The sequence below is a fragment of the Lissotriton helveticus genome, chromosome 12 (genome assembly GCF_964261635.1).
Source record: "Lissotriton helveticus chromosome 12, aLisHel1.1, whole genome shotgun sequence".
Taxonomy (NCBI): Eukaryota; Metazoa; Chordata; class Amphibia; order Caudata; family Salamandridae; genus Lissotriton; species Lissotriton helveticus.
The window spans coordinates 551,341,147-551,361,968 of NC_136073.1; the positions used below are offsets into that span (position 1 = coordinate 551,341,147).

At 46.6% G+C, this 20,822-nt stretch overlaps 1 protein-coding gene across 2 annotated transcripts in view; it reads left to right on the top strand.

Moving 5' to 3' along the window:
- The window catches only part of LOC144799873 (uncharacterized), a 434,568-nt gene that overhangs the window by 245,472 nt on the left and 168,274 nt on the right, over positions 1 to 20,822 (top strand). Inside the window, exon 9 of one of the 2 annotated variants that reach the window (XM_078671474.1) lies at positions 8,467 to 8,880. The exons of the other annotated variant lie outside the window; for it this stretch is intronic. Coding sequence (XP_078527600.1) covers positions 8,467 to 8,740 — 274 coding nt within the window. The 3' untranslated portion in view covers positions 8,741 to 8,880. Of the gene's footprint in view, positions 1 to 8,466; positions 8,881 to 20,822 lie in introns of those variants that run through there. 2 annotated transcript variants of the gene reach the window in all.

The window sequence follows — 20,822 nt, forward strand, 5'->3', positions numbered from 1 at the left end:
TCTAGCCCCTACTCTGGGATTGTGTATTATTTTAAAACCCGGGGTACAGGCTGTTCCCAATTCCACCGCACTAGCCGATGTGGTCCAGGTCTCAGTCATGAAGAGTGCGTCTAGATCATAGGTCTCTATGAGTAGCGCAATCTCTTCACAGTGCTTAATGAGCGATCTCACATTCAACAGGCCGCAGGTTATAGAATCTGGGTGCCTACCGATGGATCTATGCCCACGGTTTAAAAGAGTGCCGGTGTTCAGGCGTATGAGATCGTCACGGGAGTATAATGGGGCAGTACGTTCCTGGCAGGCAGAGAGTCTGGCGTCCGGCGCGTCCTGTGCGCGAACGGGCGCAAATGGGCTTACCTCTGGCGAACCTCCGGCGATCCGCCTGCGAGCCCGCTGCGCGCCTTAGAGTCTACCATCTTAAATTGCCGTAAGCACACGAGTCCTGCAGTCAAACCACTAGCCCCCCAACCAAGATGGTGCCTGCTATTCGGCACACCCTGGTACACTCACCCAAAATGGCGGCTCCAAACACCGCAGCGCGACCTCCCCAAGAGCCCAAGAAGCCCCTGAAGCGCTCTAATTCCCTCAAGTGGGGATGGGGACGCAATTATAGTGCAGGTAAGAAACTATGCAGAGAGTAACCCCCCAGAACAGGCTGGAACGAAGAAATGCGCCTAGCGCTAGATTTATCAGTAGAGCACAAGATTTAAAAGTTATTTTTAAAATAGCAAAATAGAGCAGCAAATGCCTCAGCGCGCGAAGGTCAAGTAAGTCTGACCTGATAGTGAAGGAAGTTCCGTTTTTATGCCCTTTCCAGGCACACGAGTCCTGCAGTCAAACCACTAGCCCCCCAACCAAGATGGCACCTGCTATTCGGCACACCCTGGTACCCTCACCCAAAATGGCGGCTCCAAACACCGCAGCGCGACCTCCCCAAGAGCCCAAGAAGCCCCTGAAGCGCTCTAATTCCCTCAAGTGGGGATGGGGACACAATTATAGTGCAGGTAAGAAACTATGCTGAGAGTAACCCCCCAGAACAGGCTGGAACGAAGAAATGCGCCTAGCGCTAGATTTATCAGCGCAAGCGCGCAGTAGAGCACAAGATTTAAAAGTTATTTTTAAAATAGCAAAATAGAGCAGCAAATGCCTCAGCGCGCAAAGGTCAAGTAAGTCTGACCTGATAGTGAAGGAAGTTCCGTTTTTATGCCCTTTCCAGGCACACGAGTCCTGCAGTTAAACCACTAGCCCCCCAACCAAGATGGCACCTGCTATTCGGCACACCCTGGTACCCTCACCCAAAATGGCGGCTCCAAACACCGCAGCGCGACCTGCCCAAGAAGCCCCTGAAGCGCTCTAATTCCCTCAAGTGGGGATGGGGACACAATTATAGTGCAGGTAAGAAACTATGCTGAGAGTAACCCCCCAGAACAGGCTGGAACGAAGAAATGCGCCTAGCGCTAGATTTATCAGCGCGAGCGCGCAGTAGAGCACAAGATTTAAAAGTTATTTTTAAAATAGCAAAATAGAGCAGCAAATGCCTCAGCGCGCGAAGGTCAAGTAAGTCTGACCTGATAGTGAAGGAAGTTCCGTTTTTATGCCCTTTCCAGGCACACGAGTCCTGCAGTCAAACCACTAGCCCCCCAACCAAGATGGCGCCTGCTATTCGGCACACCCTGGTACCCTCACCCAAAATGGCGGCTCCAAACACGGCAGCGCGACCTCTCCAAGAGCCCAAGAAGCCCCTGAAGCGCTCTAATTCCCTCAAGTGGGGATGGGGACACAATTATAGTGCAGGTAAGAAACTATGCTGAGAGTAACCCCCCAGAACAGGCTGGAACGAAGAAATGCGCCTAGCGCTAGATTTATCAGCGCAAGCGCGCAGTAGAGCACAAGATTTAAAAGTTATTTTTAAAATAGCAAAATAGAGCAGCAAATGCCTCAGCGCGCAAAGGTCAAGTAAGTCTGACCTGATAGTGAAGGAAGTTCCGTTTTTATGCCCTTTCCAGGCACACGAGTCCTGCAGTCAAACCACTAGCCCCCCAACCAAGATGGCGCCTGCTATTCGGCACACCCTGGTACCCTCACCCAAAATGGCGGCTCCAAACACCGCAGCGCGACCTCCCCAAGAGCCCAAGAAGCCCCTGAAGCGCTCTAATTCCCTCAAGTGGGGACGGGGACACAATTATAGTGCAGGTAAGAAACTATGCTGAGAGTAACCCCCCAGAACAGGCTGGAACGAAGAAATGCGCCTAGCGCTAGATTTATCAGCGCAAGCGCGCAGTAGAGCACAAGATTTAAAAGTTATTTTTAAAATAGCAAAATAGAGCAGCAAATGCCTCAGCGCGCAAAGGTCAAGTAAGTCTGACCTGATAGTGAAGGAAGTTCCGTTTTTATGCCCTTTCCAGGCACACGAGTCCTGCAGTCAAACCACTAGCCCCCCAACCAAGATGGCGCCTGCTATTCGGCACACCCTGGTACCCTCACCCAAAATGGCGGCTCCAAACACCGCAGCGCGACCTCCCCAAGAGCCCAAGAAGCCCCTGAAGCGCTCTAATTCCCTCAAGTGGGGATGGGGACACAATTATAGTGCAGGTAAGAAACTATGCTGAGAGTAACCCCCCAGAACAGGCTGGAACGAAGAAATGCGCCTAGTGCTAGATTTATCAGCGCGAGCGCACAGTAGAGCACAAGATTTAAAAGTTATTTTTAAAATAGCAAAATAGAGCAGCAAATGCCTCTGCGCGCGAAGGTCAAGTAAGTCTGACCTGATAGTGAAGGAATTTCCGTTTTTATGCCCTTTCCAGGCACACGAGTCCTGCAGTCAAACCACTAACCCCCCCACCAAGATGGCGCCTGCTATTCGGCACACCCTGGTACCCTCACCCAAAATGGCGGCTCCAAACACCGCAGCGCGACCTCCCCAAGAGCCCAAGAAGCCCCTGAAGCGCTCTAATTCCCTCAAGTGGGGATGGGGACACAATTATAGTGCAGGTAAGAAACTATGCTGAGAGTAACCCCCCAGAACAGGCTGGAACGAAGAAATGCGCCTAGCGCTAGATTTATCAGCGCGAGCGCGCAGTAGAGCACAAGATTTAAAAGTTATTTTTAAAATAGCAAAATATACTAAGAAAGTGGTATAAGAACCACGACTGACATAGATACAAGGCCTTGAGAACCGCTGGGGCCACCAGGAACCACCCAAGGTATTAACACAGGGGACCCACGGGGACGCGTGTAGTGTCTAAACACAGCCGCGAATCACCATTAACTTCTAGGGGGAAAGTCGCGGTTGTGAAATTACAGATTAAGAACACTTAGAAGAGGACTTGGAGCAAACCCCTTTAGAACTAGGAGGTTCTAAAGTCAACACCCACGGGAGCACCGGAAGCTGGAAGCAGAGGGGACAGAGTCTGAGTCACTAGCCAGTGACCAGGAAGGCGATGAACAGATGCCCACCGATGTCGGGTGATGTCAGGTGAAGAAGGTGAAGCTTGACTCTTCATCCACGAGGACCAGGAGGCGTCGAGGACAACCAGGAGCTGGATTGGAGCTGTACCACAAAGGATGTTGAGTGCTGCAGAATCGGTTTCCGGATTAGACCCAACAAGCCTTGGCAACAGCAACCCATGCAGAAAGCAAAGATTGGCTTCGGTGCAGACCACCAAGGTCTGAAGGACTCACCCGTTGGAGGGGAGTCAGGGAACATCTGAAGAAACCAGGGAAGCCAAAGAAACAGAAGAGCTACCTTCCTGGGGACCAACCAGTCGAAGGACCAGGGATAGCGAAGGGGCCTCAAGCAGAAATGCTAGAAGCAGGCTCGTGGAAGACTTGTGGAGTGTAGACCTACAATCTTTGGTGCAAATGGTGCTCGGGGCTTGGACTATAAGTAGTCCAATGCACTGCTTCTGGAAAGCTTGGGAAGTTGATGCACTTGCAAATATGCTCCGGTCCAGGAATTCCAGTCCCACGTCACTCTTGAGGGCAGTGGGTCTCAGCTTTGCTGGGATCTCGTGTCAGCCTCTGAGAAGTCTGGAAGTCTATGTCCTGAGTCGCAAATCCATCGGGTTCTGGCAGGAGCCTTGGAAATGCAGACTGGCAAGATGCTTCTTTGGTGCCTGTGTGAACAGGGGAGTCACTCCTTGACCCCAAGGGAGATTTTTCCATCTTTTAGTCGATGTAGAATGTCAAAGTTCCAGGATATATGTTGCAGAGTTTTGTCCTAAGGACTGGGATCCCATACTTATACTAAGTTAGGGGGTTGGACATACTCTAGGGACCCACCTATGGGAGGTTCCAGGGAGGGGGGTGGTTACACCCCTTTCCCTTTGTCCAGTTTCATGCCAGAGCATGGGCTGAGTGCCCCTACAACTGGTTTGAACTGGGGTATGCACAGGGACACCAAGTGTGCCCCAGCACTGTCTGAAAAGCATTCTATGAAGGCACCCACCCAGCCCCAATACACTAAAGCCTGTCTGGGAGGTGGTTACACCTCCCTGTGACAGGAAACCTATTGTTCAGGCCTCCCCTGCCGGAGTTTCGTCCAGCAGCAGGAGGTCAGACTTATGTCTGTGGCTGCAGCATCCATTTTGTGATGCTGGGGCTCTTTTAAACTATTACCGGTTAGGTAAGAGTATACGTGTCTTTTCCCTCCACACGAAAGCCTGTCTGGGAGGTTATAATGCACTTAAGAGTATATGGTCTGGCTGCATCACAGAACAGCCTCAGAGAATAGATTCCGAAAGTTTCAGAGGGGTCCTGCTCATGCATGGGCACCCTTTCACACAAAACCAAGCACTCTGCCTTCAGGAATGATAAGGCCTGCCATAGGAGTGACTTATAGGTTTATATGTGTCAGTGATTAAAGGTAGATACAGGTAACCTATATCTTAGTAAGGGGTGCATGCACCACCTTACCCAGGCTGTAGTAGCAGACCTATGGTGCCATTTTGGAAGACTTCCCAGGGGTGGCATAATACATGCTTCAGCCCCCGGTGGCCTCTGGGGTACCTATGCCCTTGGTACCTAAGATACCATATACTCGGGACTCACAAGGGTAACCCAGTAACCAATCTGCAGTGTACCTAATGTACATGCAATCACTTTAGAGAGGAAGCTGCTAGGCTGGGGTCCTGGTTAGCAGGGCCTCAGCCAGACTAAATTAAAAAAAACTGTGAAACACCAGCAAAAAGTGGGGGTAACCATAGTGAGCATATCCTACTCTCCTACACTGTGTTGTTTTTGCACTGGTGTAAGTTATCACAATACAGCCCTCGATAACCTGAACAAGAACGTTCCCGTAGTTTAAATGCCAACCTTACGTGTAATAGTGACATCATTCATAGTTCCTTCAGTCGTGTTTGTTGGGGTAAATAAAATAATAAACACTGTAGGAAGTAAGGATCACTAGCCTTGTTCCCATATTTACACTCTCGCGCCTCACCTCTCTTCGATTGATGCTTGTCTGAGTTTGTCATTACTCTTTTCTATATTTAGTGTCATTTATTAGAGCTTTGGGCAATGGGCGGGAATACTCCTTTTGTGTAAAGATAATGTTGATTTAAGTGCCAGACTGAAGCCCAGGCCACGTGAAAGCTGCTGTCCGCATTCAAGGTAATACAATATTTAGTTAAACGTGAAATGTAAACAGAACTGTCCCTGAAACTGATTACCTCAGGGGCAACACTGAACCACAGTCCCTGCCGGCCCATAGCATACTGGAGAAGGCTCTGGACTACTCCGGAGCTGTTACCCTATGCAAATGAATTAAACCATGTAAGAGAAGCCAACACATCTTGTAAAATTACATGGCTACACAAAATCAAGGGTACATTGGTGGACATGGGGTTCAGCCACTTGTGGGAGGATCCAGGAGGCAGCACATTTCCATAAAAAAAACCTTTAAGGAGATCTATAGGAATATGGCTAAATTAAAGTGTATGTTACCCGTCCAGAATACTTACCTCTCGCAAACATTCTTGAAGCATAAGCATAGCACTCAGTTCAAGGCCTACTGGAACTTTATAACCAAACCATGTGACAGGAAATTGTGCAATCAGTTTAGGGTTGGCTTGCTTGCAATAAAACCATTTACTACAAAATGGCAAAACACAACGGATATTATATGTCCATCATGTCAAATGACTGTTGAGTCAATCCCTCATATCCTGTTCACATGTCCAGCGTACAAATGCCCTAGAGACAAATGGCTTAAGCCGATCTGCCAAAACCTGGGCAGTAGATCCAGCATACATGCATTTCGTATTCTCAAGACCAACACGCATGAACACATAGTAATAGCTACAGGCAAGTTCCTGAGCTGGTCGTGGGGGACACAATCAAACAATTTGAAGAAACAAGGTGCAACGAGTGGCAATCACACATAACAGAAATGTTTTATGCATACAACTTATACCATTTCATGGTTATCTGTTGATGTGTAATAGGGATGTGTTCTATTTATTTATATATTTATTTATGAGCTTATAAAGCGCACTTATGCCCAAAGGCGTCCTGGCGCTGCCTACTGACTCCGGAGCTATAATGGGGGGGACTATTCCATAAATAACCAGGTCTTAAGCCCCTTTCGGAATGAAAGTTGCTCTGAGGCATTTCTGAGATGTCCCAGCAAGTTGTTCCAGGCTTTTGCAGCACTGAGGAGGAAACTGTTTCCTCCCCATCTGGCCTTTTTTACACGTGGCACCGCAACCAATCTGCCGTCGGCTGATTGAAGCGCTCTGCCCGGCACATACCATTTTATACCACTGCTCAAAAACTCTAGGCCTGTGCCCTGCAACACTTTAAAGACTGTGCACAGAGCCTTGAACTGAGCACGCCTTGGTACCGGCAGCCAGTGTAGTTGCCTAAGCCCCTCACGTACTGAAACATATCTGGGGATCCAGAGCAGAAGTCTTGCTGCCGCATTTTGAACCAACTGCAATCTGTATTCATGCTTCTTTCTCAAATTAAGATACAGACTATTACAGTAGTCCAAACGCGACAGTGTAAGGGCAGTGACAGCCGTCCTGAATCCCTCCACTGGAAAGAAGCATTTTCTTTTCTTTAATATCCTAAGGATATGAAAACAGGACGGCACTACTCCACTAACCTGGTCTCCATAGTCCAAATTTTAGTCAATAATCACACCCAGATTTCTGGCCTTCCCAGTAGGGATAGGTGGACTTCCCAGTGCCTTTGGTCACATATCAGGGGTCCAAATGTTGGGATTGTTTCTGAACAAAATAACCTCAGTCTTCCCGGCGTTTAAATTAAGACAGTTGGAAGCCATCCATTCCGCCACGCACTTTAGACTGTCATGGCATCTCGCTGTCATATCCACTCGAGACCCTCGTTGTAGTGATAACACAATTTGAGTATCGTCTGCATACGATGTAAGTTGCAGACCGAAAGATCTTATCAAGGCCGCCAGAGGGCTGACATAAATATTAAAGAGCGTGGGGCTCAGGGAGGACCCCTGCGGCACACCACAGGGAAGGGCAAAAGGCTTTGATTTATCCACCCCCAGGTCTACTGTCTGAGTTCTGTCGGTCAAAAAGGACTTAAGGAGACTCCAAGCCCTGCCCCGCCAACCGGTCCATCAACACTCCATGATGGACCGTGTCGAAGGCTGCCGACAAATCCAACAGAATCAGCACAGCAGCCCCTCCCTGGTCCAGTGCTGCTCTGACCTTTTCCGTGGCCTTGATAAGGGCTAGTTCCGTGCTGTGACCTGCACGAAACCCAAATTGCGTAGGGTCTAGGGCATTGGTCTTCTGAAAGAACAAGCTAAGTTGTTGATTGATGGCCTTCTCTAGTATCTTAACCGTAAATGGAAGACGGGATATTGGTCTATAACTATTGGGATCCTTAGCATCCAGGCTGGTTTTTTTAAAAAGGGGGAGTATCGAAGCGGATTTCCACTTCCTGGGGTACTCACTCAAGTCCATGATCATGTTGAGCATGGGTATAAGAGTGGAGGTGATAACCTCGGGGCAGATTTTAAGAACTGCAGGTGGACAAGGATCATTGGGAGAGCCAGACCGAACTGTACACAGTAGGTTTAAAACCTCTGAGCATTGTAAAGGATTAAACCGATCTAGACTATCCTGGAGCTCCCTAGTTTTTTGTCCAATACTGGTTGCTGCTACCACCGCCTCTCCGTGGGTTTTGGAAAAGGAGGAGAAAATCCCTTCAACCGTATTCCTGAAGGACGAGGCCAGAGACTCACACAGAGCTGCACTGCTATGCGTGCAGGGCTTAGTTGGAATTGTCAGTCTGGTAATGGTCCTGAAGAGTTCTCTAGAAGAGGAATTCACCCTCTCATTTGCTCAACAAAATAGGCCTTTTGGCCTCCAGAATCTGTTGCCTATAGAGAATAAGACTTCCTTTGTATTTTTCTTTGTTGGTTGGACAATAACCCCTTCTCCAGATCCTCTCAAGCCTCTTACACTCTGTTTTATGTTTTTGCAGAAGGTCGGAATACCAAGGTGCCAATGGCTACGCTCTCCTGGGAGTAAAAGATTTTATCGGCGCAAATTTATCACAGGCGTTCTCAATCCACCTTGTGTACAATTCCTCTGCCTTATCAACATTTGCTGAAAATTTGGGCACATTTGATGTCAAGAACTTCCCCATCTCCTCCCCATTTATATTTTTCCAGACCCTGACAGCAATCTTTTCCCTTGGTATAACTGCAGCAGGATTCCCGGATCCTAGGCGGAGAGAGAAAAGAATGGCCGCATGATCAGACCATGAGAGGGGTAGCACTTCCAGCATATCCAAACCGGCATTGTTGGAAAAGATGCCGTCTTCTAGTTCACTCAATCATGGAAATGAGCATTTGGAAATGTGTATCACCCAGGTCACTCACAATATATCACTGTGGAAAAGTCTGTGACACACAACCATAATTAAAACTTTTTTAATCTATCCTTTGTTACTGGTTTTAATATTTTAGCAATTTATGAACTTAAAAAAGTACTTTTTAGCACTTTGCAAATATATTATATGCATTTGTGTAGGTTTGCACTGTACTGATTTGTTGTGTCTTTAATGAATGAAAAAATCGCAATAAAGACTGATTTGATTTGATTTGCATAGAGGCTAGCTCCAACAGCTGAAAGGAGATCTTCTCGATTGTCAAAGAATTCACCACCGCCCTGGTCATAGCCCACACCATCACAACATCAAAGAAATACTGCAACAACCATTTGAACTTCTTCTACAGCAAAATAGAAAAGATCTACAGCAACTTTGAACAACAATCAGACCTCAAAGATCTCATTGTCAACCGGAACACCACCAACTGAGACAAACACCTGAATGAATGGAAAACAATCACTGAAGAAGATACCACAGCGATCATTAAAAAAGTACACTTAGGTGCCCCAACGGACCCATACTCCCATCACATCTACAGCGTGGGACGACCCCCAATCATCAACACCCTCACCCACATCATCAACACCTCCATCAAATTGCCACCTTCCCAGAAGACTGGAAACATTGGGCGGCCAAGCCCTCCTCAAAAAACCATTGGCCAACTATCTTGAACTCCACGACCTACTGGACCACACCCAATCAGCATTCTGTAGCAACCACAGCACAGGAATGCCACTCATCATGGCTACAGGCCAGATTTGCATCACACTGGACAATGGAGTGACCACAGCCCTCATCTTACTCAACCCATCTGCTGCCTTTGATACAGTGTCCCACCATACCTTCATCAGAAAACCGCACAATGGAGGCAAAAATGACCGGCCCCCAACTGGATAAGCTCTTTCCTCACTAGAAGAATATAGTGGGTCAGACTACCACCCTACACATCAGAATCCAAGAACCTGATCTGCACCATCAGGGCTCATCCCTTAGCCCAACCCTGTTGAAAATCTACATGACACCACTCTCCAACATCATCAGATCACAAGGCATCTCCCTCATATCCTACACTGATGACACCCAACTCATCCTTTCTCTGACAGAAAAGTCCATCAGAGCCAACATCTCCTACTGCGTGATCAACGTAGCACACTAGGTGGCATCCAACTGCCTGAAACTCAACTGCGACAAGACGGAAGTGCTGAACTACTGAAACAAAAACTCTCCTTGAGACTCCACCTGGTACCCATCATAGCTCAGACCTGCACCAACCTACCACATCAGAAACTTGGGAATTTATCTGTACAACAAGCTCAACATGACAGCACATGCCAACACAGTCAGCTCCTTCTTCCTTATTCTCCACATGCTCCACAAGATCTCCAAATGGCCCTGCATACCAAACACACCGTCACGCAAGCCCTCGTGACAAGCAGATTAGACTACAGCATTGCACTCTACACCAGGCTCTCTAACAATCTCCTCCACTGACTCTAGACTATCTAGAACACTGCAACAAGACTCATTATTGACCTCCCACGACACATCCACATTTCACCACATCTTGGAGGGCTCCACTGGCTCTCCAGCCGCATATGCAGTCATTTCAAACTTCTCATGCACGCATACAAGGCACTGCACAACACTAGACTAACATACCTGAACAACCACATTTATTTCCACCAAAACACCAGACACATATGCTTAGCATCACTCTAACTCACACACATACCCCACATCAACAAAAGCAGAACAGGAGGCCGAGCATTTTACTATATCGCATTCAGGATCTCCCGTAAAACATTAGGAGCTCCTTGAATTACACATGAAGCCTGACTCATCAATAAATTCTGTGGGCCGAACACCCAACACCATTAGTCTAATGCCTACATGCCTGCTCAAGCACCTGGAGACCCTCATGAGTGATTAGTTGCACCATACAAATCCACATACCATAACAGATTTTGCATGCAAACCTCTAGAAAGCATCCAATTGTGCAACTTTGTGAAGTTTTCTATTGACTTTCAAACAAATTGTGTGTGGAAAAGAAATTCTAGATTCCAGTAGGTGGAACAGCAAGCAAGGATGTGGTACAAAGGACTGAGGTTGAGACAACCAAGTTGTGCTTGCCGGCACCTCCTGACACAGTGATAGAGTGGGTCTATCAGTGATGCTGTTGATGTAAAACAAGGTCCTCATGTGGCAACGTGGGCCTCGGTGGTGAGAAAGAGGCTGAAATATGTTAAGTCACACAAAGTCAGGGAAGAGCTTGCTGATGCACATAGCACATACTATGTTTAATGGTGCATGCTATTATGAAAAACGTAGACCTGGGATCTTTGATTCGGGTTTAACCCACTAATCAACAATCCACTATGCTGAAGCAAAATGCTTTTTGTTTGTGTGGCATCCCATCAAAGAACAAAGCAGGAGCTACACATAGAGACAGTTTATAAAGTGCATCTGCTGCTCTTAGCCTTACTTGCTAGGGTAGTCCCTGCTCCCTGGAAATATCCAGTTGGGTGGATATGGCTACTGGTACCATGACTGGGGGTGAGCAAAAATGTAGCCAATTTGTGAACATAAGTATTCCACTTGTTCAGTCTGCCTGCTCAGAGAAAACGGTTTGAAAAACTTCTAAACTCCCCCAAAGGTGTCATAAAAAAATCAGAGGAGTTCTTGCATGAAACCAGACCAGATAAATTCCTGTCCTCAAGAGACTTAAACTTTACATTGTCGCACAGTAACACATATGCAACACTTATTGACCTAGTAATCAAACCAGAAGATTGAGTCTTGCAAACCACTTTACATTTCAAAAATTCAGGAATGTCTTACTTTACTGTCTCTCTTTCCATCCTTGGGCACTTGCAAAAATCTACCAGTGGGCCAATTTCTGTGGAATAGGAGTAATTTAAGTTCCTTGGAGTATGACACGTAATCTAAAAATATAAGTGAAAAACTGATTGACAGGATCTACCTAAGTAATGTTGTCAACCTTGAATTAAGAAGGAACTCGACAACCTTGAGTAAAAGCTCTTTCAGATTGCCAGCCATCCCATCAGTAAATGAACCAGGTAATTCAAGGGACCACTTTGATATGTAACGGCCACAGAAACTACATCTTGCAATCAATGTTCCCTCTAACTTTTTTCCTCTGTGTGTGGCACTGTAAGGTCTCTGTGTGCTGCAGAAAAGGCTATGTGCACCAGTAACCCAGCCTTAGCGCTGCTGGTGCCCCGTGTGACAATGTTTGTTGGCGCCCCGAATGGCAACCCTGCCAGTGATTCCCTCACAATTACTCCTTAACAGTGTCCCTCAAGGTCTTCATTACCACTCTCTCTGAGATGTATTTAATTTGATTTATAGCGCCTCTCATACCAGTGTAGGGTGTACTTTACATTGCACACATATTGAACAGAGACAATGAATCATAGGTCTCCAAATCAGTGTATAATAAATGTTACATATGACTGAGGACTGCCAGGTATAGGAGTAACATGTCATTCATACTCATAGGCAGCATAGTTTAAGAGTGCTTTGTCTGGAGAAGCACAAGCCCAGAATTTAAAATGTAACATCATGGTTAGGATTTCTCTTTAATAAGAATTGCTTTATACCCAAATTAACCCTATTTCCAACATTAGGATAATGAATGGCTGGGGAAAAAAATCATAGCGCTATAATCTATACCTTGCAGTGTGCATGAAGTTCTTTGATGACAGTTAATAGTTTACTGTTCTATATAAGGATTTTAATGTATAAACTGCAAGTAACAAAATTACCTCTCTGACAAAAGTAGTAACCCGCTAACCAATTTTCATTCTATGCACTTTGTGATCTGCATGGTACACATTCTATGCAGCAGGCATATTACCCTTTGCGCCACCTTCAAACTTCCACTAGAGAAAATTCAGATCCCTCTAATACAACAAGTAACATTACACCTACAACAAGCCAGGACGTTTGACTTTGTCAATGGTTCTTATTTGCATATGATAAATAAGCACCAACTACACCTTCGTTGTAGATAACATTGCAAATGCTTCAGTTCTGACATTGTGACACTGAAAAAACAATAATGAGTCTACTTTTTACGAGCGGTGCCCCCAGCCACGATACATTCACGGTTTAGAAGTCAGGAGGCAGCAAGGGCGGCGAAGTAAAGTGAGGCGGTGTGGAGGGCGGTGCCCACAATTCATGGTGAAAGGAGCAGCTTGGTGGTGTAATCCTCAGTAAGACCAGTGTTGCGGTGCGAGATGCGGCAGTGCCTTCTGTAGTGCTCTAAGGACACGGAGCCAGCGATGGAGTGAGTTGCTTTTCCCTTCTCTGTGTCAACTGGTACAGAAGCGGTACCCCAAGGTCGGTGAAGTCTTTGCAGTCCCTGAGACTTCAGAACAGAAGGCAAGCTCTACTTCAAGCCCTTGGAGATACTGAGCACAAGTAAAGAAAGTTCTGTCCAGTCCTTTCACTGCCCAAGGCAGAGGCAGCAACTGCAGGCCAACCCAACAAAGCAACAACACTGCAAAGAGGCAGTACTCCTCATGGCAGCTCTTCCAGCTCTTCTTCCTGGCAGGCTCCTTGATTCCAGTGAGTTCTAAAGTCTGGGCCCCAGTATTTGTACTCAAAATTCCTTTGCTCTCTCAGGCAGAGAGTATCTGGGCCTAGTCCAAACCAGTTTGGTCCTCTCTGGCCCAGCTTCCCATCAGGAGGCGTAGACAGCATTGTCTAAAGCAGACCAGGCCCACTGAGGTGCAAGGGAATCTCTTCCCACTACTTTAAAAGCAGCCCAGGTCTATTCAGCCCAGCCCAAACTCATCCAGGAAAGGCAGGACACCCCTTGACTCCCCAGTAGCTGTCTGAAGAGAATGCACATCCCCAGCCCCTGTCACTCCAAAGCCAGACAGTCAATCCACTAACCCAGCAGAGGCACATATGATGGCTAAGCAAGAAAATACTTACTTTCTAAAAGTGGTAGTTTCAAACACAGAACATAAAAATCTTTACTAAAAGATGTGTTTTTACACTCAAGAGTCCAGGCATACTAAACTCCATTTCCCTATCTTTTCTTAATGGCAAGTTATGCTTATAGGATGTTATAAGTAAAACTCCCATTCTTTCCTATGGGACAGATAGCCTTGCAGCGGGGAAAAACGAAACACACTGTAATCCACCACCAGGACATGTCACACACACCAGTACATGTCCTACCTTTAACATACACTGCACCCTGCTCACAGGGGTACCTTGGGCCTACCTTAGGGGTGACATACATGTATGAAAAGGGAAGATTAGGGCCTGGCAAGTTGGTGCACTTGCCATGTCAACATATCAGTTAAAAACAGCGTGCAGACAACTGAGTGGCAGGTCTGAGACCCCCTTTCAGGGCTGCTTCGGTGGGTGGCACAATCAGTGCTGCAGGCCCACTAGCAGCATTTGATTTACAGGCCTTGGTACTCTTAGTACACTTTACTACGGACATACTAGTGAACAAAATATGCCAATCATGGAAACACCAATATATAACACATTTTACAACAGGAGCAATTGCACTTTAACACTGAACAGAAGGGAGAAAGTGCCCAGAGACATAAAACCAGCAAAAACAGAGTCAAAACCGGGAGGTCAGAAAGCAAAAACCCTGGGGAAACACGCCAAAAGATGCAAGGTCTAACACAGTGACTTTTTGGATCTCTAGTTACCACAGCATCCAACCACAGTACAATATAATTATTAACCTACAGTGCACGATGCAAACTGAAGAATAGACTATCGGCTGGTGTTCATGGGCCTGATGTCCTAGATTGGGCACCCTTGCATTCCACGCAGATCCTTATCAGAAAACTCCCTAATTACAGGACTGTAAGTAAGGTACCTGACATACTGGAACATGGAGATCTAAACCAGAATTCTAATTAGATGTCTCTTTCAGAAATGAACAGCATAAAGCAATCACTGAACACTCGGACCTCAACCTGGTCTCTGTGCTGCGGATAACTACATTTTGGTAGGCCTTTAAAGTGTATGTTGTAGGTAAGGGCTTAGCAAAGGAAGCGAAGACATTGAAATTGCTGTGATAATGATTAACATGACTTAAAAATTATCATAGGTAGCTGGAAAAGATTAAACACAGGATCATAATGATGCCACACTTTACTGATTGAATGAACCATTAAGCAATTACATGGAGGTTGCAGAGCACGAAAGGAGATTCTTAGCAAGCAAGCTGAGGAATCGTGTATTAATAAATAATTGTGCATTATTAACAATCTGGATAATCTTAATCAGCACTCAAATTTACACATTTACACTGACCTGATGCTATTGCATTTGAAACGATTTGATATGACCTGTTAGAGTGTGGCATCCGGGCTAACTAGGCCTCAATTGATTTTCAATACTAGCTTGCATTTATTCACAATGGTTACTGTTGTTTCAGTAACTAGTTTGTTCTGACACCTCCGGATGACAATAGGCAGGGTTAGGGAGTATTCATTATTCACATAGTAGGTTAGTGCTTAGGTAGTCAGGCTGTACGATGTTTTTAAAGCCTGTATTCTGATTTGTTGAACGTGTATTGTCTTCCTCGCACCATGATTCAGCAGTTTTCATACTGTTCCATAAGGCGATTTCATACATAAATGCCCGATTTTGGGGGTGAGTCAGAAGTCTTTCCTATGCTACTAGTGATGCTGTCTGAGTTCTTACTGATTTTCCTGCATATTTGGAACTTGTTCTTTTATGTATTTTGCCTATTACTATGTATTGTTCTATTAAAGAGAGCCTTCACTGCAATGACGTTAGGCATATAAATGAGATTAGCTGCATTTGAACAGCATTCCCAATCCACACAATCAGTGGGAGTGTTTTTGTAGTGTAAGGTTTTAGGATACAGCACACTCCCAAAACTCAGGGCAATAGACTGGAGAAAGGTAGACCACCCAGTTGAGTGCTGGCAAAGTGTGAAACTGCAGTGTGATGGATGAAAGGTCCAACACCTACACCTACACCTAAAAAATGGAAACAAGACTTAAGTTATTGAAGTGATTTGATGGTCCTCTTTAAGGACTGATCCACCCAGTGGCAAGATTGTGGGACTTCAAGGACTCACTGAGAACATAACCTTTTTTTTGTTTTTACAAATTTCTTTATTGGTCTTAGCACAAGTAGAAAAAGAAACAAAAAACCATAATGGTGACAATTCCAAAGTGCCACTCACAAACGATATCACATCAAACAAAATTAACAAATGTAAACGGTGGAGTCACAATAGCCTAAAGCAAACATAAGGAGATGATAGACTGAGCGCTGAACCTTTTCAGACACTCACTCCCAGTCACAGATCTGGGTTGAATCTATCATCGTTCTTTAGCTAACTTCGCCACCCCAGTTCCTACCACAAAACCAGTCCCAGGATGCTTGCTTCCGGTCCAGGGAAGACCCGGCTTGGCAGTTTGGGCTGGACTGTTCCCAGGAGGAACAGGGTCAAGACTGATTTGCACATGCCTGGGTCTGAACTGAGGTGGGAAAATGAGCTAAAGAACGATGATGAATTCAACCCAGATCTGTGACTGGGACTGAGTGTCTGAAAATGTTCCATGCTCATTAGTCATTTCCTTGTGTTTGTCATAATAGCCTAGACATGTCACACCTCAAATCTCAGGTGTGGTAGCATGTCATAATGAAGAAGGCCCCTGTATTGACATGGGTGGCAGTATGGTGTATCGTGGCAATAGTCCCTGGGGGTACAACATGATTTGGAAGGACACCCAGGAACGTGTACGCGCCAGTACAGGATAATCCACACATGGAGATATAAGATCCTGCAGGCCAGTGCCAGTGGTCACTCCGAGCAAGGACAACAATTCTGGGGGGCCTGAGAACCACACCCACGGTTGTAAGGGGCAGTGTTGGTGTGGCTGTATTACCTATGTGGAGTCCTTATAGGGGCATGGTCCCGCTATCTCATGTGCTGGCATGGCTCATCGTATGAGTTGTAGGATGGGACAGAAGGACCTAGGGTAGTGGTCAGGGTTCAGGGTGGACGTGCGTACTTTTTTGCCTCTAAGTTTCTGATATAGGTATCCCAGCACCCATCTCTAGAATCCCCCCTCCATGTCTACGTGCCAATGTAAGGACATCCAGGTCAGCTTTTGCCCATTTGAGCAATGTGGAGAGCCAACAGGGTGTATCGGTGGCTGTATGAGCCTTCCAGGACATGATGATTTGCCGTTTGAAGAGTATTATGGCTAGGTCAAGGAATCAATGAAAGTACTTATCTCTCTTAGTCTTGGGTCTAAGATCTAGTAGGCATGATTCCAGGATCAGCAGGACCAAGTGCTCTAGCAAAGTGGAAGTAATTCTGTGACTTCTCTCCAGGGCCGCTCCTTCACCCGGTGCTCCCAGACCATGTGGTCAAAAACCTTCCTCATCTGCTCTACATCTAGGGCATGCAGAGGATGCTGCAGGAAACAGGTGCTTGATGCGTTTCGGTGTGAGGTGTCCCTGATGCAAATAGTTAAATTGTGTGTAATAGAAGTGTGGATTACGTGAAACCCCCTTTACATGTTGTAACACCTGGGTCCAGAGACTGTCTGTGAATTGCATCTCGAGGTCCGCCATTCATCGGTCTTTAGCCCTGTCATACGACTCACAATGGGACGAGTGCAATGCAACATTAAGGGCCATAATATTTTTCTTTGGGACAGGATTCGGTGCAGTGTTGGTGTAGTGTAGTGATCACATGCTGTCTGCCATGATATATCAGGAAATGGCCTGCCACAATGCCATACGTGTCCATAATCTCCAAAAGGGGATTAGTGCAGTCACAATGAAAAAGTCACCCATTTGGTCAATCTCTGCCTCTCTCCAAGGCGACATGTTGTGGTGTTGTTGGGTCACCTCCTGGAGTGCCAACAACTGTCAAAGTGGGATCAGTGGGGAGTATGGAGGATGGGACCCGTTGCCTTGCTCGTATGCATGCCAGCACACATGGCCTATCTTTATTTGATGCGTCTCATGTGGTGGGCGAGCCCTGGGGTCCAACAGCCACATATATATGTGTCCAACTAAGGAGCCTGTAAATAGTTGCTCTCTCCGGTCAAGGGGCTGTGCCCAGCCAGCACATCGGCCACTGCAGCTGAGCTGCTGCATAGTACAACTCATAATTTAAACCACCCTCATGAAGCAGGCACTAGAATATGAAGAGCACCACCTGTCTCCTGCCTGAGCTCCATATCAGCTCCAGCAGGAGACCATGGAGGTCCTGAATGAAGCGCTTGGTGAGGGAAAGTGGTAACGCTGCAAAGAATACAGGAGTCATGATAAGATAAGCATTTTGACGATTACCCGCCAGCCCAGCGGGGACAGCTGCAAGGACAACCATAAGGGAGGGATTTACAGATATAGTTTGGGACCCTACCCATGTTAACGTTGCCCTCCACAAGTCATTATCCAAATGGTAGATCTGTACACCTAAGTACTTCAGCATGTCAAGGTGCTATTCCAGCCCAAACCGTAGCAGGGCCTTCCTGTTATACTCATGAACTGGAGAGAGGCGGAACAGGCAAGACTTAGACCAATGCAATCTTAAGCCTGATACTATTGCAAATTCCTCCAGGGTCTCCATGAGGGCTGTAAGTGTGACAGTGGCATCATACAGATAGATAGGGTCATCATGTGCTTATAAAGAGATGAGATGGTGCTTGTCACGTACTTGGAGACCCCAAAGCTGCACTTGCAAGCTCTAGCAGCAGGCCTGGGGCTCCATGGTCAGGATACAAATCAATCAACAGGGATAGGTGGCAACCCTCACTGGTGCAGCTATGTATGTCAAAGCTGTCAGATATCAACTGTACTATCGGGTTCTTATAGAGGGTGCATATCTAATTAAGGTACACCGACCTGAAGCCGATTTCCTCCAGAGTTGCCAGAAGGTAATCCCACCCCAGTATGTCATACTCCTTATCTAAGTCACGCGACACCACCAACTATTCCCCCGTCTCACTTAAGGCAGATTTCATCAGATGAAGTGGTCATCGTATGTTGCGAAAAGAATTGCATTCTGGAATAAACCCACATTGATCTACTTACGCTAGGGTGTTAGAAACAGCCAATTAGCAAGGCCCTTCCCTAATATCTTATAGTCTACATTTAATAGGGTGAATGGCCAATATCAGGGTACTTCGGGGGGGGGGGATCCTGGACTGGTTTTGACACTTCTATCAGCATTTTACGGAGCGAGTCTGGGAGCTGACCCTTCTTTCTAGCTTATTCAAAAACTTCAAAGAGAATCTGGGAAAGGTGTGCACTGAAGGTGGCATAATATTCTAGCGTAACTCCATCCGTACATAGAGTTTTATTTCATGCAATTTGGGTTATAGCCACCCGTATCATATAAATCTGAAGGGGTTCATCCAGTTCAGCTCATTAGAGTGGAATGAATCAGGGTAACAGTAGCCCATGAAGAAACCCTTTCATTCGGTTAACGAGGGCTGTCTACAGCTGCATACAGGGAGTGATAGTACTTTACAAAAGCGGCAATAATGGCCACTTGTGTATTAACCACCATGCCACCCCCCCCAACTTGATTGCTCCTACTGATGGGTATGCCTGGCACTCTTAACAAGCCATGCCAATAGCCTGTCCGAACGCTCCCTTTCGCATGGAGAAGGGCAATGGTCATGTTTCCCCTACTGCGCATCTAGATCCCTGTGACTCTTTCTCAGCTGCTTGTGTCTTTCCGTTCTATCGGCCCACCATGACACCTTGGTCTCAAGTAGTGTCAACTCCCGCTCCATGTCCAGAAGCTTCGTGTGCAGGGCCTTACGTACCCCCTGACGTAGTGGCAATGCATTGCCTTCTGATGACCACCTTGTGGAAATCCCACTTCAGCACCCTGGAGGGGGTGGTGCCTGTGTTAAGTTCGAAATATTGTGTAATTAGTATTGAAAGGGCCTCCCTGAAGGGGGCTTCTGAAGTACCTTGGTCTGGAATACCCAGAGCTGTAATGTCATCAGCAGTGGGCAGTGATCTGAGAGGGTGCGCACCAAGGACTCCATCACAGTTATCTTCGTGCCCAATGGTTCGTTGCAGAGAAAATGATCAAGTTTAGTTTGGAGGTCATGGACCAGGCAATAAAACAAGCCACTGGTGTCCAGATGGTGCAAGCGCCACATATCGAACACGCTCTTGTTAACCATCGAGTCCTGAAAGTATTGTGGCACTCTGAAACACATAGTGCCGCTCAGCGAAGGGGTGGAGCAGCCCTGGGCAACATCTGGAACACAATTAAAGTTGCTGCCTGATGTGTTTGGATTGTGTGGGTCCCGGAAAATAGCTGGGTTGAAGAGCCCTAAAAAAGGAAGAGTGAATAGTGTTGGGGCATAAACAACCACCAGCATGAGGGGAGCACCACCCATTTGTCCTTCCACCACCTACTACCTATCCTCAGTGTCAACTCTGTGCATGTCTTTCACAATTGGTACCCCCGGGGCAATCTATCTCATGAACCCCTTTGCGTATGGGATGCCGTAGTGCTATACACCTGCCCCCTCTATTTTGCATGGACTTTTTATAAGTCTGCCTGTGTCGAATGCATCTCCGGCAAAAAGCTATATGTGTGCAACACCACTTAAGATATGTATGCACCCAGTACATCTCTGTGGTAGTGGCCATGCCCTTCACATTCCAGTTCAGCAAGATATAGTGTGCGGTCATATGGCCTGTAGGTGTGCCCATCGGGTATGGTGGTAAGTAGTTCTGCATCGTATTGCATGATTCCCATTTCCCACAACTCCAGTGTGCGGGTCCCGACAAATGCCCCATCGACAATCAGGAGACCAGTACAGTACAGGGCCATACCACTGAATTATATATAGGAAACTTCATCTCTGTGTCAAAAGAAAACACAAGATTTGTAACCCCACCTCCCTGACCAGGACTC